The sequence below is a fragment of the Pseudopodoces humilis genome, chromosome 19 (assembly GCF_049639895.1).
Source record: "Pseudopodoces humilis isolate 2021_Gansu_Grassland_sample_001 chromosome 19, ASM4963989v1, whole genome shotgun sequence".
NCBI classification, from domain to species: Eukaryota; Metazoa; Chordata; class Aves; order Passeriformes; family Paridae; genus Pseudopodoces; species Pseudopodoces humilis.
The window spans coordinates 11,521,685-11,538,404 of NC_142218.1; the positions used below are offsets into that span (position 1 = coordinate 11,521,685).

The 16,720-nt window shown below is 39.8% G+C and overlaps 1 protein-coding gene across 2 annotated transcripts in view; it reads right to left on the bottom strand.

Moving 5' to 3' along the window:
* Nucleotides 1–16,720, bottom strand: part of GNAS (GNAS complex locus) — a 133,140-nt gene that overhangs the window by 21,660 nt on the left and 94,760 nt on the right. For both annotated transcript variants that reach the window (XM_014254151.2, XM_005524837.3), the window contains exon 5: nt 14,439–14,536. In XM_014254151.2, the coding sequence (XP_014109626.2) occupies nt 14,439–14,536 (98 nt within the window). The remainder of the gene's footprint in view (nt 1–14,438; nt 14,537–16,720) is intronic.

Below are 16,720 nucleotides of genomic sequence, written 5' to 3' on the forward strand. Positions count from 1 at the left end.
ACAAAGGACTGAGCATGAAACAAACACCAGGAGGTGGGGAAGAACTTCATCTCAGTGGGCCTTAATTCTGAAACTCCAGTGACACTGGTTTACACTTTTGTGGTTTATTACACTGAAAAGAAACTATCACAGAGCTATGAATAACAACTCATTTTTGCACCCCCAGTGGGTGAACTCCCCACCCTCGTGCACTCAATTACAGCCAGACAACACGGAATCCAAAGGAAGGGAAAGCCAACCTGAAGAGCCCAAGGATGCACTGAAGTTACAAAAAATCTCCAAAATCCACTGGATGACTAAAAGCTGTGATTCCAGTAGAAGACATGCACATCTTCACCATCTCTTTGTCTGCAGAGGGCAGTGTCTCATGTTTGCATCTCAAATGGATGAAAACCTAAACCTAAATTACTCATTAGCAGATTACAAATTTCCTCTTCTACATGAAAGAAATATTTAAACAGTCTCAGGAGAAGAACTGAACTAAGAAAGACACTAAAAACCAAGGGTATAATTGCTGCAGTGGGAAAGACGAGGAGGGGTCTAAGATGGTATTTCTCTTCCCCAAATATTGTGCTTATTCCCACATCACCATTTGTTAAGTCCCAGCTGGGGCTTTTGGCTGCCCAATATCCAAGCCTGTTATTTTGCAAAAAGACATCAACCCAGCAAGCCTCTTATAATGCCTAAAGAAGCACTAAATGATGTACAGCACCCTTCAGACTGCAGCCTAGGTTCAAATATATGCCTAAAACTTAGTGGCCATCAGTCACAGCCCACAGATTTGGAAATAAATGTGCAATTCAAAGCTGTGCTGGGAAGCAGAGGCATGAGGCAGCTCCAGGAGAACAATCCTGGGCTGGCTCACCTATTGCTCTGATACCTGCAACTGGCAACTATGTGATTGCAGAGTGCTGGAGACAATTCCAGGATTTCCATTTGTTCTGCATTACTATAATTAGAGCTTCCGGATCATGGTTTACACTAAGAACAGCAGCAATGGCTTCAAGGTGGAAGAGACTCAGATCACATGGGTCAGGAGAAAATCTGCAGAGAACACTCACAGGTTCTGGTGAAAGGGAGGTGTGTTCCTACATTACCTACCCCGTATCAGGTGCTTATTTATACATACACAGTCTATAAACACCATAACCGTATGTGAAACACAGCTTTTATCACACAACAGCACTTTAACTCCACTTCCTGTCCTCAGCAGCAAATTATTGATTCACCACAAAAAAGAGATGTCTGAGCACAGCAACTGGTACATTACACAGAAGTTAATAATAAGTGGCTACTAAATATAGCCACTCCTGCTTTTCTTCTACATTTTGCTGCCTAAGAGATTTTTGCAGCATCTTGCACACACTGGCTTGCCCTGCACGGATGGTGATGCTCAAAACTAGTGACAGGTGCAGAGCTTTCAAAACAGCGCTTTTCCCTCATGCCATCCCACCCACGTTTAGCTCCAGCTTGTAAAACTGCAGTTATCTGCTTTGTAGGAACGCACACGCACAGGAAGTCCAAGGAACAGATTGCCAACAAGCAGATGAGAAAATTAAAAAAGATCTGAGATGCTAATAAACCATGCCAGAATTACACACTGCATCTAAATACAGGTTTTGAGGGAACATCACTGGAGTACTTCTGCAGATAAGCATATCCTTCATTTTAATTAAGGAAGAAAATTTCCCTCCTTTGAATGAGCTCACTTCCATTGGAGAGATCTGTTTTACTAACATATCTTATGATTTTCCGTTTCTTTGCTTAAAGATAAGAGAGTGGGGAAGGAAAAAAACCTTAAGGCCTATATAATTTACATCTGGGTCACTGACTTTCTTGGTTGTGGCTCCAAACATCAAGCCTTTAAAAAAACCCCACAAGCCCCACACTGCTCTGCAGCAGAACTTCCTCCTGTTACCTACATTCATTTTTGTCAGCACAAACTGCAGCTACTCTGTGGAGTTACAATCAAAAGGTATCTCAAGGTAAAAAAAAATCTTTGACTAACATCACAGTCAAAAAATGCAACTTTTTAGAAGCTGTCTGGACACAACCCTGAGTAAGGTGTATGAGGGGACCCTACCTGAGCAGGGAGGTGGGACTAGATGGCCTCAGACCCCTTCTGTCTGATCCAGTTTCTAAGAAAGTATGCAGGGAAACTGCCATACATGTACACAGACAGACTTAACTGCAGAGAAAAATCTGTTTCAACTTTCTGCATGTCCACCATGAATCCATTATGATGCCTTGTGGTGTGGACGTTAGGAATAAATGTGAAACGGTTCGGAACTTAAAAAAAGCACCATTGCTTAAACATGGATATTACAACCTGATCCACCCAGTAAACCATGTATGTATAAAAGCAGCATATGCTTGTACAGATTCTGGTAATTACAGAGGTTTGTTTCAAAAAAACACCGTGTTTCACACAATATAAACACGGTAATTGTCACATTATCTCACAATCTACATTGTGATTTCAATTATGTACAACAAAGGGACTGCTCATGAGAACTGAACTGAGAGAGTAAATCACACCCCTCATAATAATAGTAACAAACCTGTGTTCATTAGTGTTTGTTTGTTTTTAAAAGGTATTTGTTTAACTACTACAAACATCTCTTGCAGACTGGTGAAAAAGAAAAATGCACTGGGTGCGGCATCAATCTTTCATTTGTAAGACTTGTCTTGAGGGAAATCAGTTTCATATTCTTCACAGCCATGTGACTTTATCAGAAAACCACAGTGCACAATTTTGGCATAATTAGCAGGACCTTCTGAAATACAGCCCAGAAGAAAGCTCTGAGGGAAACAAACATGTTTCACATCCTTAGAGAAAGTTAGAGCTGAAATGGAGGTACCAGCCTCTGCACACAACAGCAGAAATTCCACCTATTTTTAGTTCACAATTCCAATAACAAAACAGCTGTGAGTCTAATGAAATTATCTTGGTGACAAATTTAATGGACTGAACACTAAAGTTACTATTTTTAAGTGAAGTTCCTAATTATCCTTCAAAACAAGAAGCAATTAAGCAGCAGTGGAGCTCCAGCTTCCCAAGCGTCTGCAAGGCTCAGCTCCAATCAGATTGAAACTGGGAAATGGCTCAACACCTTTCTGATCCTAAAAGTTGGTTGAGGGCCAGGCTTGGGGTTTGGTTGGGGTTTTTTTTAGTCTAATGAGAGCAGTTCTGCTTTCACCTGTCCAGTCCTGCCTCGTGCTGTTTTCGCTGCCCAAGCTCTGCACAGCTGCGCAATCCACAGCGTGCCCGGGAGAGGAGACGGGGAGGGAAGGGAAATGGAGCACGGATGGCCTGGAGAGGGCTGGTGAGAGCCCTAAATGATAACACACTGCTTGGATCACAGAGCAGCTCAGCTCCGTGGGACAGAGGTGGAGAGGGAAGTGCTCCAGCAGCAATGGAGAAGGGCCAAGGATCCCACCTACCAAAAAGCTCTTAGAGAGCACAGAGGAATTCTGGTATTTTCAAATTTACTGAAACAGCCACATTAATCACAATAAAGCAAGTTATTATCTGACATGTTCATCTCCAAAAAGCTTCTCAAAACTGGCCATTGTAATTCCTGTTTCCCTTGGTAACACACTGTAGCACTAATGAGTCTGTTGTAACCTCACATCAGACTATCCCACACTTCATACATACCACACCTTATTTTTGAAACAAATTTTGAATAGGGGTAGAGAATTAGTTAGCATTGAAAATACACAGATGATGTACTAATATCTGCATTTTAATGAGACGTGGTAAGATCCTAGAGTCTGGAATGCCCATCTGGGGAATATACCACGGTAAAACAGGAGATCTCTAAATCCATCCTCTCACCCCTTCCACCGAACCACTTCATTGTGAGATTCAAGATCAAGAATCCTGATGACAAGATCTTGATCAAGATTCTTGATGACATCACAACGCTTCTTGGCATTAGAACCATGAAAGATTGATCATCCTTCATTCATATGACTTCACTTAAAACCTTACACTACCCAAAATCACCCAAGGGTTTTTGCAGATGTGAGCTTTTATAATCCTCTTGAAGAAGAGCAGTATCAAAACACCAGTTTACAAAGGGGGAAACTTTGTTTCGCCCAGGTGTGTGTATCCTAAAGCAGTTCAGCTCCCTGGGACAGAGGTGAACAAGGAGTCCTCCAGAATAAACAAGGAGAAGCCATTCCAACCCAGGGAAGAAAAAGAGTCTGCACATCTTAACTGCAAACTAAACTCTGTTCCTGTTCATGACACACGTAGTGATGGTAGGGAGTGCTAATGAAAACACCAAAATAAAACAACAATCAGGAGGCTCACTCTTGAGACTCAGTTTGATGAAAGAATATCCAGAGAACAGCCACACTTTATGAAGCTGTGTAAGAAAATTGTCTTGCCAGACACAAAGCTTCACAGTCCCCTTCACACGTCTCCTGATCTTGTAACATTATAAATGTGTAATTAAAGTCCCTCTTAGACACCTTAACAGCAGAAGTGCTGGACAGTCTGGTCCGCAGAAAATTTGCAAGTATTACCAACACTGGCAATAAACAAACAAACAAACAAGGCACTTTTACAGCTGTGGGGATTTCGTATGTATATTGCTGCTTTCATTCATTTAGAAAAATTACTTAAGGTTCAGAAGGATCTTTTTTTTTTGAAAAACAGAAATCTCTCAGCCAAGATCCCACAGCAGACCTGGCCACCTGACCCAGGCTGGCTGTGGCTCCTGCCAGCACCACGCTCCTTTAGCAGCCCAAGAGCCAAGGCTCCTTCCCTCCCCCAGCTTCCTAAAAATAGTCCTTTGCCAGCTTTTACTGGGGCTGCAGTTTACATGAGCCCTCTGGGGGAAGGGGAACCTTGCAGACTACCCAAGGCACTCACTGACAATTTACTGGGCAGCCAACACGTTTCAAGTGTAAATTATCATCCAAACACTGAAACCCCTCACTTCCATAATGAATGCATTACAATTTAGCTTTATTGGTGCATATCCTTCTCAGAGACTTAATTAGTATACCACAATACAAATATAGTTAACGGAGATTTATATTTAACTACAACAACTTATTTTAACACGTTTCAGCTACAAAATCAATGTATAATATACTACAGAGTAATCAGTTCAAAATCGCAACACCTATCAATGACATCCTGCTACAAAATTACTCTTAATCACATGTAAAATTAGCCAGCAATTTCTTTCAGTTTGTTTAGAACTTAGTCACATACTAAAAATACCTTATTTAAAGTTACTCAAGCTCAGCTTTGGTTTGAAAACATCTTCACCTAATATGAGCTTAATCTACTTTTTAATTTTCAGCCTGCCCCTCCTGAAGTCAGGATTTTATGACCATGTTCTCTGCATGCAAGCACATGGTCTCAATAAACTTTTGAGCCTGCTGGTAAATTTACACCAAATGTCCTCCAGACATCTTTGTCAGGGGTCTCTAAAAAACAGCAACTTCAGCAATACCTGTGACTGCAGGCAAGCACCCAGACAAAAGAAATTTAAATTGAAGTCCCCAGTGAAGGAAAGGCTTTGGCATATCAGAGAACAGTGGGGTTCACAGAAGAGGAAAATGAAGGGGAGAACATGCAAGTCAGCAGCATCCAGTGCTCCCTCTCCCTGAGACTGGCAGTGATGTATCTGCAGTGTTTCAGCCCAGGGAATAATTGGGAATCGAACCTGGTGCTTTCACATTGTACCAGCAAATGTACTGGCCTCATTTCATCCTTGGATCAGGAATTTTCTGTTGTCTTCCATCTTTTGGAACACGGGTGCTTTTACTTCCTTTTTTAAAGCAAGTCTTTAACGAGGTTTTACAGTAGCTTTTTAGGTCTTAAGTTTGATAAAAGTATTCTCCTAATAGTCATCCTGTTATCTTGAGATGTTCCTTTTCTGCAGCAATGCAGCTGAGCCATGAGAGCTCTCATAAAACCCTCCTGTGCTCCAAAAGCTGTCGTGCCTGCTCATGGGGAACAGCAGAAACAGCAGCTCCCAAGGTCAGGCAAAAAGCTCCAGCACCCACTCACCCACCCAAGCAAATGAACTGCAAAATCCTAAAAATATTGGTCACACCTGCTTCAGGATGGTGCCTATCAGAGCACCAAGGATGCACATGCCAGAAACAATGCTCCGGCCTTACACGGGCCATGCAAAAGTGATGCAACCAATGCCACACTCTTCCTTGTTTCCTCGTGTTTATTTAGCTTGCCCTGTATTTTGTGCCTGCAGATCTTCCTCCTGGCAGGAGGGATTCCTAGGGAAGGCTGCTCCAGCCCCTGTGGAAGTTTTTTATTCTGCTTGTTTCTGTCTCACACTGAATTGTTTGTTTGAATCACAGCTCAAAACGAACCTCGTTTGGGGATTTCTCTGTTTGCACAAGACACAAAGCTTCACAAAGAACAAAAACTGGGGAAGGGGAGTGAAAACTCATTCTTAAGAGCTACTATGGGTTGTAACAGTTGCTTGGGTTGATTCTCACCATTTGACAGCCACAGTGTTTCACCAGTACAGCAGTCCAACACTGCTATATCATTAAGCCCAATACTCACAAGTTAAGATGTCATTTGCTCTGCTTTATAATAAGCTTATGGAAATTTTATGGTAAAAATGAGCATATTTTTTATATTAATGGGTAAATTATGCATGACATATGCATATGACCCGAGGTGCATGACAAACTTAAAGAGTTTACAGTCACAATTCCTCCTCTTATTTAACTTCTCACCCTAATTCATTCTGACCAATTCATTTATGACATTCAATCATTCCCAGTTCAGATTGACCACTACCTGTCTTCACAAAAACCAGAGGATTGAAGGATTACTGTGTCTACAACAATCTACTATTTTACTAATTTCAATTTTCTCAGAACATTTGAGCAATGCAATTACAGAAGTTTCACCTGCAGTAAACTGTTACTTTTAGGGTGAATTTCTTGTATTTTCCTTCCCAGAAAAAAAAAAAAAGGTACTCTGTAGCTGTTTTTGCAGCACTAACCCCAGGTTAGTTTAGGTTTAGGCAGAATGTCCAGAGCCAGCGTTGTTCACTAATTCTCATTCTATTACAAACTTGGACCTATCAACGGAGCAAGAGACCAATACAATATTCACAGCATCTTCTCCAAAAGCCTCAGTGGATAAAATATGTTTTTTCATACATTTCTACCACATTCACTCACACTATAACTTAATGCCACAACAAAAACTTTTGAGGATGGAAAGAAACAACGGTGGTAAGGAATGAGGAACATTAAAATGCAAAAATTAGTGAGAGTTTAATTAACCAAAGGTTTTGGCTTATATTTCATCTCCTGCTGTATCACATTGCAACACTTTCCCTTCACCCACAAAAAAATTCCACTGAATTTGCATTTGTAGGTTTGCAGAGAACAGAACCACAAAAATTAAAGCAGCAGCCTGAACAGGTATCACAAATATGTATAAGAAGTCCAGACACTACTGAGCCAAACAGACTTGAAAGCAATTACAAAAATATGCATCTGACGTTTGTTTTAAAAAAAGCTCAAGATTACTTTCTTTTCTCTTTTGGAACTAGAAATCCCTGGCATTAGGCACATTTTGTCATTTATTTGTATGTTTAAAATCACATAGTGATGCAAGCATAATATTCTTTATCAACCAACACAATTTGCCATTTTTACCACTAGTAACAAGGAATCCATCCTTCTCTTTACTGAATTATTTTTAACTCTGTTAATTAACATTATGGGTATAGGCCACCCATCAAGAAATTGGCTAAAGAACTTTGTCTGCAGAATTGTGGACTGTAGCCAAATACTTTTAGTACAGAATTATCTTCTGAAGATGCATCACTCTAAGGTTTATACAGCAGTACTTACTTATACATTAACATTCTTTGGTAATAACAACTTTGGTTCCAAAGCCGACTAATAAAGTAAAATATTAATGGAGATACATCCTGAGCAAACTACACCCTGGACTCTCCTCCAGATAACTAAAATGTCAATAAGTTTGTTATCTAACCCTGCCTTCATTACACTCTCCTGATGGGTCTTCTGACATTGAAAATTAAACTTCTCAGTTAGAGCAGAACAGCAATCTACTGACCAAATCATGTGGGAATCTGCTTATGACCTCAGAAAAAATTACTATTTTAAAGACAACTTTTATTTAAATAAAATGCTAACATTCTTGCCAAACTTTGAAAAATACTCTTGATCCAGTGCAAGCCTAACTAGAACAAAAAATGTTGTGCATGTGAATTTTGTCTGAAACAAAGAAATAGCTGTTGGGCTAAGAAGAGCAAATCCATTTGCACGTGAAAGCAAATATAAAACACCCATTTCCACTGAATCAGGCATCTGTGAACACTAGAGTTTATCTTTAACCCTTGCAGGCATTAGCAAGTGATGCACTTAAACTAAAAAGTGAACTTAACTGAGTTAAAAACTTAAACTGAGTATTTGGACACAAGAAACCTGGGAAGAAGGTCCAACCCAGCTTTTTCATGCTCCACAACCAGGTCAGCCCTGCCTCCAGCTGAAAGCAAATCCTCAATAGTTACTACCAGGCAGGGAAAGGAAGTTGTATCTGCAGCCAAAGGCCAGAAAGGAACTGGCACATTCACAGATGTGTGGAACAGAGGAGGAATAAAAGCAGCAGATGAATGAAGGGGGCTGGAAGTGGCCGAGGAAGTGAAAGTAGAAGCAGAAATCAGATTCCTGGAGCAAACAGTTAAGCCCCTTGACAATAATTCAGGATGATGCAATGGGCATCACAAACACCTCAAAAGGCTGTGGGGTATGACTTCTTCAGTTATTCACATTTTGGATTTGTAAAGGTCTTTCTGCCATTTATGGGCCATCAACTTTTTATCTTCCTTACTGGAACACCAAATTTCTAACATTCAAGTAACCTATTCTGGGACACCTTTTGGTTTATCTTGCTTCATACTGGGATGTAATTTACTTTGAAGACAGAGGAGTTTATCTGGGGTTGAGTGTAGCTTGAAATTATGAATTTATGATTAGCTGTGACAAGAGTGGGAACATGTGCTAGATTCATAATCCATTTATTGGCTAAATTTAGGTAATCCTGTTTTCAGAGCACTTGCCAGCAGGCACATCCCTGCTATTGGTAGTCAGCAAGAGAGGACACACATGTGGAGGAGTTGGGTATAATTCACATACTATATATTTGGACCTGTGTTGTTGGTAGTGACTTCACTGAAGTCATGCAAAGACAGGAGTTATTGTGCTCCCCATCATACACCTAATACTGCACTGGACTGCAGAAAATGTATAGCCTGGGCTGTATTTCTTTAATCAAAATTTAACCTTGCTTAAAACATGATCTTCTATTCCCTCAAGCTGAAGATGAGCAGGGAAAAGACCCTAATTCAGTTATCTCTAAGCACTCTGGAATAGAATAACGTGAATTTTATAATCAAGACCAAAAATTAGGAGTTAGATGATCTGGGTCTACTCTTTGGCTTGCCAAGGAATTCACACAGCAGTAGGCACGCTCACCAGTTTTATTCCAGCAAAAGGGGACATGAATATTGTTCTTCCTCATGGGAGTGTTTAACAATGTAATTGTCACTGTCAGTAAGAAGCTCATGTATGCCAGGAATAGGGGCCAGGGAAATTCCTGCTGTTCAATGGGAGCACTCAGAGGAGCTGGAGACAAGAGAAACCACTCTGTCAAAATCACATCAAATGTTAAGAAAGTAAAAGGAAAAAATTTACAAGTAATAAATATTATGGATAATAAACTAGACTAACAGTAGTACTCCTGATAAATCAGACACTATTTAAAAAGTTGAGACTTTGAGCAAACACACTTTACTGCATGTTCCATGAAGGGAACTTTGTCATGAAGAGAAATGAACATGGAAGAAAATCATCAAGCGCACAGATTGGGGCTCTTAACTGCTCTCTGCAAGTCTGCAATTCCAGAAATAAAACACACCATAAATCTTAATAAAAATATAAAGAATTCACAACATCAGAAATTAAAAAAGCCTGTGTGTCCACATGTGCTGATCCTTCAGCAGCCCTGCACAGCAGTCAGCTAATAGCTGCACTCCCTGCCTTTCTTTGATAAGTATTTTAAAAACAAACATCTTCAAAAATACTCCTCATAAACCCTTCTGGAGGAGCCTGGCACAGTTTCAAGGTATCAGAGAGGCTCTGCTGGTGCTGGAGTTCCAGAAACGTGACTCTGCACCTCCAGAGCCTCCTCCCTGCGCCTTCTCCTTCCCCGAAATGGCAGCGCAGGAGGGGAGCAGAGGCAGGAAATAGCGTGAGAATGGGCTCCTCGTGCTGCTTCCAGCCCTTCCTGACCTCGCAGGGTGTGAAATGGGCTGCAAACACTGTCTCTCACATTATTTCCTTTTCCACCCCAGCCACAACCAGGAAGCACCAGCGAGGAGATTCGCAGGGAAAACGCAGTGTAAAATGAAGCACAAAACCCAATGAGCAGCCAAGGGTAACCCAATCAAAAATTCAGGGATCTGTGGGCTCAGCCTAATATCAGCAACCCTAGAAAAAAGCACTAGAAAGCTCGTGTAGTACCCAGGTTTTGCTCTTAATTTGCTGAACAGTTAAACCCAAATGTTCAATGCAGGTTTCTTCAGGCCATCCACAGGCTTTGGGCAAGACCTGCCAGGACAGTGTGGGTACCTTCACATCCTCGTGCCACAAACAGCACATTCCCAGGGGACAGATCCTGCTTACTCTGGATGCTGGGTATTCCTGAGGCTTTAAAACCAGAGCTGCTCAAATGAAACCTGAGGTAGAAGTACTGGCAACAACAGTGCTTCAAAGAGATCGTGTTTGTTTGTATTTGACAGAAGGAAGATTTGACAAACAGGCTTTGGCACATCACAGTGGAAATGGCTCCTATATTTTTTAATAATAATTCTAAATAAAATGTGACCCTGTGCCTTCAGGGAAGACATACGATGGATGGTAAATAATATAACAACTTTTGGGATTTTCTGTATTCTAGACCCTTCTGTGTTGTTCTGTTTATTATTAGCCAAGAGCAGGATCACATGGCAGCTTCACATGAACACTCTGTGTACATCCCTGCAAGATGCAAGGCAATGAAATTTGGTCTCCTCACAGATAAAGCTCCCTCCTCACCGCTGAAATACAGACACAAACTGGTGACAATGTCACAGACCGTGCTGTTCTAAATGCAGAATTGAAACTGATTTCTTAGTAAGGCCAGTTAAGAAAAGGGAAACAAGCCTTCTTTCCTTTCTCTGCCTCTCAAGACTGTAAAATATGCCTGGGCAGGAAGTACAGTAAAGCTCATGATGAGCAGAGGCAGCTACTCTTTCAAAATGAACAGGACTCCTCTGAAGTGACATTTTCATTTAGGCAGTGCCTTAAGGATACAGGGCAGGACACCAGAAGGGCTCTCCAGCAGATGAGGTTACTGGCCAGACCTCCCAGCCTCACACCTCCAAGGATCACAACTGCAGGGAAATGGGAAGCCAGGAAATGGGAAGCACCTGTGGCTTTTGGTGAAGTCGCCTTTTCTCAGCCAACACAACCAGAGACACGGTGGAGCAACAGCAAGAGTGTGTAATAATGTCACTTCTTATGGAAGACTATGAAAGTTGTAGAGATGCAGAAGGAAGCACTGTACATTTAAAGTTACTGCTCCAGAACAGGTGAAAAATACCATTTTTGGACTCTAAACCCCTACACCGGAATTAGGGAAATAAAACATTGAGAATTACATTTGTTCCCACTTTCTTGGGAATGAACATGAAACAGAAAGTGGCTTTTCCCTCACGCTCTGTCCATCCAGGAGAGCTCCTGACCCATCAGCAAATTCCCGTCTTTCCTCAGCACAAACTCTCCAGAAGTTTAAACTGCCTTCTCTCCAGCATCTTTCTTTTCCAGGTTCTCCATCCCTGAATCCTAGAAAGGTCTTCCTTCTCCTGGACTACAGCTAAGCTGTCTACATGTAGAACCAGCTTTTATCCATGGAAAGCAGAACAGCTAAAAGACAGGCAAAAGTGATTTTTAAACATTTGGCAGAATATCCTCAAAAGCTTCCTATATAAAACTGTGTCACAACACTGACAAAACCTCCTTTTTAAAAAAATTCAGAATGTTAAAGAAGTCCATACCAACACGAACTTTACACTAAGTGATTCAGCCTTCAAAAAATGACAGTTGAAAAGAATTAATTTTTTTTACAAACTATTCTAAAAAGTTAATTTTTGTGAACAAAAAACATTGTTTAAAATTTTAAGGCAGATCACTGAGCAAAGAATCCATTAACACTTAAGATTTTATCCAACTTTCAAGACCAAGAAAGGATTTTTCCAAGTCAGACTGATCTTGAAAGACAAATGCCTCTTTTCCATCTCCCACTGCCAGTGTAACTTCCTTGTTTCAAATGGGGGCTTCAAAAGGGGAAAACCAAAACTTTTCTCTGAAAGAATGGACAACCCCGATAGAGTTTGATCAATATTCTCTTTTAATCTATTAGCACGAACAACAGTTAGTTGCAACTTGCAGATCCATATTAAAATATCCCTACTTTAGTAAATCTCAGATATATTTTGTATTTTGCCTTTGCCACATTTTTGTTAGTGTGTGCTCACCAGGTTAATTTAAAGGTATCAATCCAGTCAAATTTTATAGGAAGCAGTTTTTGTTAGGTCCCTTGAAAATTTAATGTGATAAAAACAAATTCAGCATTTCAAAGTGACATTAACCTGCATGATAACATTTTGCCATTAAAAAACTCCTACTGTGCATATTCTGTTATTAAAAACAACACCACCACTGCATGGTCAAAAATGCCAGAAAGGACAAGAACTATCAAAATTAACTATTAGAAAGCTCCTTCTACAAGACTGTAGTGTCATGTATGTTACCATCACATGGAATAAATACTAGAATTATTAAATACTTTTAGAAGGAGACAGCAATTTTTATTTTATTTTCTTTAGGGAAAAAAAAATCTAATTTGTCAGCAATGTTCAAAGTTTATTTTTGGCTGAACAGCCCATGATGTAGAATTAACTGTTCCACTAGATGGAGCAGGATGGTAAAGCCATCATGAGGGCCACCTCCCCTGCTGATCCATGGAAAAGTCAGTGTCCAGGGATGATAAGAATTTCAGCTTTCTTCTGTGCATTCAGGGCAGAAAAAGGGCAACACAAAACCCTCTTAGTTCTCAACCATATCTTTCTTCACAGCACAGAAGGTATAAACAAATACTAACCAGAAACAAACCCACCTTTCCCTCACTTCTATCAGCTTTACACTAGAAACACAAAATCTGCTGGTTGCTTGTCTGAAAATGAAAATATCTGTACTTTTTTATTTTGTAGCAACTGAACTTGCAAAAAGCTCCATGTCAAATAATCAAACATTAGTCACCTAATGCAAAAGACATCGTTACACATCAAACAAATTCACTCTGGAAACAATGGCAAAACTTCAAAGAGGCTCCTACAGACCTGGAGCTGTGCAAGGCATAGTAAAATTATCTCTCTTGTCTCTTTTCAAACAGAGCTAATTGTTGATTTACCTTTAAGTCTACCTAAACAAACAAACAGAAGAACCTTACAGATTTTATTTCATCACCTGTTTTTTAAGAGATGCAGTATTAGACAAACTGCAGTTGCCACCATCGTGTGAAATGAGAAACCTTCATTTTCTTGACCATTAAACTTTATTTCAGCTTCTCCAAAAGAAGTAAAGAGAATATAAACTAAGAACAGTTTTAACCATTAATATTTCATACTTAAGTCCTGCAATTCTTGAGTACGCACAACAAAAGGACCAGGAATGGTCACAATTAACTCGAGCACCTTGCCATAAAAAATCCTGAGCCACAGTATATTGCTGGATGTGATAAATAACTGCAAACATGCAGCAGACTCTCAAGACAATACTAATTATCCCAGCAGTATAAATACCAGGAGAGAATGACTCTTTCTCAGATATGTGCATGAAGGCACACAAGCAGAACTCCGGTGACTGATCACAGGCTGCTTCCCATGACTATCACTCCCATCTCTTTGTTTCCAGTTAAATAAACTGCACTAGAAACAAAAGTGACAAGCAGGTTATTTCCCACCAATACTGTCTCCAACTTACTGCAGCTTACTGCAGCATCTGAAGCTGACATCTGGAAAGGATGGGCCAAGTGGAAGAAGAGGCTGGAAATTTGGCCCTGAAGACAATAAAACTGTCCCCTCATTATGGGCCTTACTAAAGCCTTTTGAAAGTGAAAGAAGTCAATGCAGATATTGTCTAACTGAACACCAGTTTGTCCCACCTCTCTGAACAGCTGATTACCAAGAATTCATTATGCACCACACATTCCTTTTCCAGGGGTAAGGGAAAGCAAGCATCAGGACACCAAAGCACTGTCATTGCCACGTGCAGTGGGGTGGAGCAGTACTCACTACTGTGCACAGTCAATCAGCTGGTACTCATTGGATCTCTCGTAGCAGGCTTTCACACCTTCATCCTGCCAAAGTGTTTTTGTGTGTTCATAAAACTCCTGAAATGAGAAAACAAGAGTTAAGGAAAAGGGTTAGAGATGAAGAGAATCAGCAAATAGTAATGTATCATTTTGTCTTGCAATGAGCAGGAAATAGAGCATATTTAACAAAAATCTTTAACCATGCTTTAGAACCTCACTACGAGTTCAGTTGGCTTTTTAAGTTTGACTTCAATGCTCTGTAAGAGTTAACTGCTTCTCAATCACTGATAAAATCCAACCATTGACTATAAGAAGGATTAATGCCTCATTGATGACAATTTCCTTAGCATTTTTAATGATCAATGCGTTTTGGTAACATTTGTTCTTTAACTTGTAGTGTCACTCTATTTTATGTTCATGTGGCTGTTGTGATTTCTTTTTCGTCAATGAAACACTACTTCTCTGTAATTCCTGCATGAATGATAATGATAATTAAATTTTACATGACTTTGCAAGTTAGTGAGGATCTTCAGGGACTGTACAGACATCTGTATCTTACTTAACTCTGTACCACTTTCGTAAATTTATTCATTTACACTGTAAGAAGACATTGAACTACAGAAGAAAGACAGTGATACAAGGCTAGATCATGTTTTGTCTCAGCCTTAAAAACTAAAAGCCAAGATATGAGAGCAGACAGCCAAAAATGCAATGCTTTAGATTTGTTGAACCCTTAACACAAGCTAACAACACAACCAAAAGCCCTCTCATTTTGCATATGAAAGAATCACTTTGGCTCCAACAGTGTGTGTGCAACACGGGATTGAACTTCTGGCCATCAGTCCAAGAACTCTGAATACACTTAGAAAGAACAGCAGCAGGCTGGTGACTAAAATACACACAGACATCACTGTGGGCATTCCTCTAACCAACAACCATGGGTGCTCCTTGGCTATCTTTCAGAGCTTTGAAGTGTTTTGGGTAAAAGACTTTCATTCTAAGTGGCAAATAATTTAGTTTTTTAATCCAGGTGAGTGCAAGACCTTTAAAATTGTTGTTGCATATATTCTGTGTCTCCCCACCCTTTTTCTTTACAGCAGATTTGTTTTAAAGAAGAAAAATGTGTTATTTTTGCTGCTTCAAGGTTCCTCCATCTCTTGGGATATCAGTTTCTCACATTCCTTTACTATCAATATAGTACAAAGAAAGGGGACACATTCCTAGGTTTCACTTTGAAAAGAGTTTTCAAAGAAATTCACATTCCTACCAGAATCTTTAACACGTGAACTGTAGCAGAACCATAAATCCTTTAAACTGCATCTTAAAGATGCATAAAGGCATCTTACAGTAAATTCAGTGATGCTGATATTCAGAGCACCCTCTTCTTGGCAGGTATAAGATGCATATGTGCTTGTGTGATCACACAATTATGAATACCAATGATGGAAGCAGCTCATCAGATGCAAATTTGATTGTCCTTTTATTGCTATTAAGTATTCCCTAGCTGCACATATACAAAAATGAGAGTAAACACAAAATACACATCTACATTTTGTTCTGATTTCTTTTAAAGAGATTATGATGTTTATATATGGTATTAGATGTCAGTTTGTTCCCTGCTTTTGTGAACTATTCATGAACAAAAGACCAGTTGAATTTATTTCGGAAGCAGGTAAGAAGATTTTACTTGATTTTTAGTATTTGCAGATTGCATGACCATTTGCTTTTGCTATTAAAGGAAACAGAAGATGAATCAAAATCTTAATTCCAGTCCTCAGTTTTCTGTCTCCCACTTCTGGAATTATGCTCATTGGATACTTAAATTTTGAAGATTTCCAATTTCTTGGCATTTGGGGGACTGTCAGTCACCTTCAATCATATCACAGCACAGTGAGGAAAATATCTTTCTAAAGCAAAAGGGAGAAGGAAGAGAAAGTAAAGGAGAGAGGGGGAATTATCTGCAATCTCACTGTATCTGAACAAAACCCATTTTGGAGAATGTTTCTATATTTGTTTACAAAAGTAACAGCTGTTCAATACAGAACATCATATGGCTCACTCAACTTATGACTACAAAGCTGGGAAATTGAAAAATGGAATCAGCAATTGTACAAGGTGTTTTTTTTTTGCTGAAACAGCAGCTGATTCAATGGACAAATTGTCAAAGGCAAAGGTAAGTTTACAGAAAAAGCAGTGAAACATTCTTCATCATCAAAAAAATGTAGATATAAAGTGAAAAAAGTCAGTGCTTTAATAAGAAAA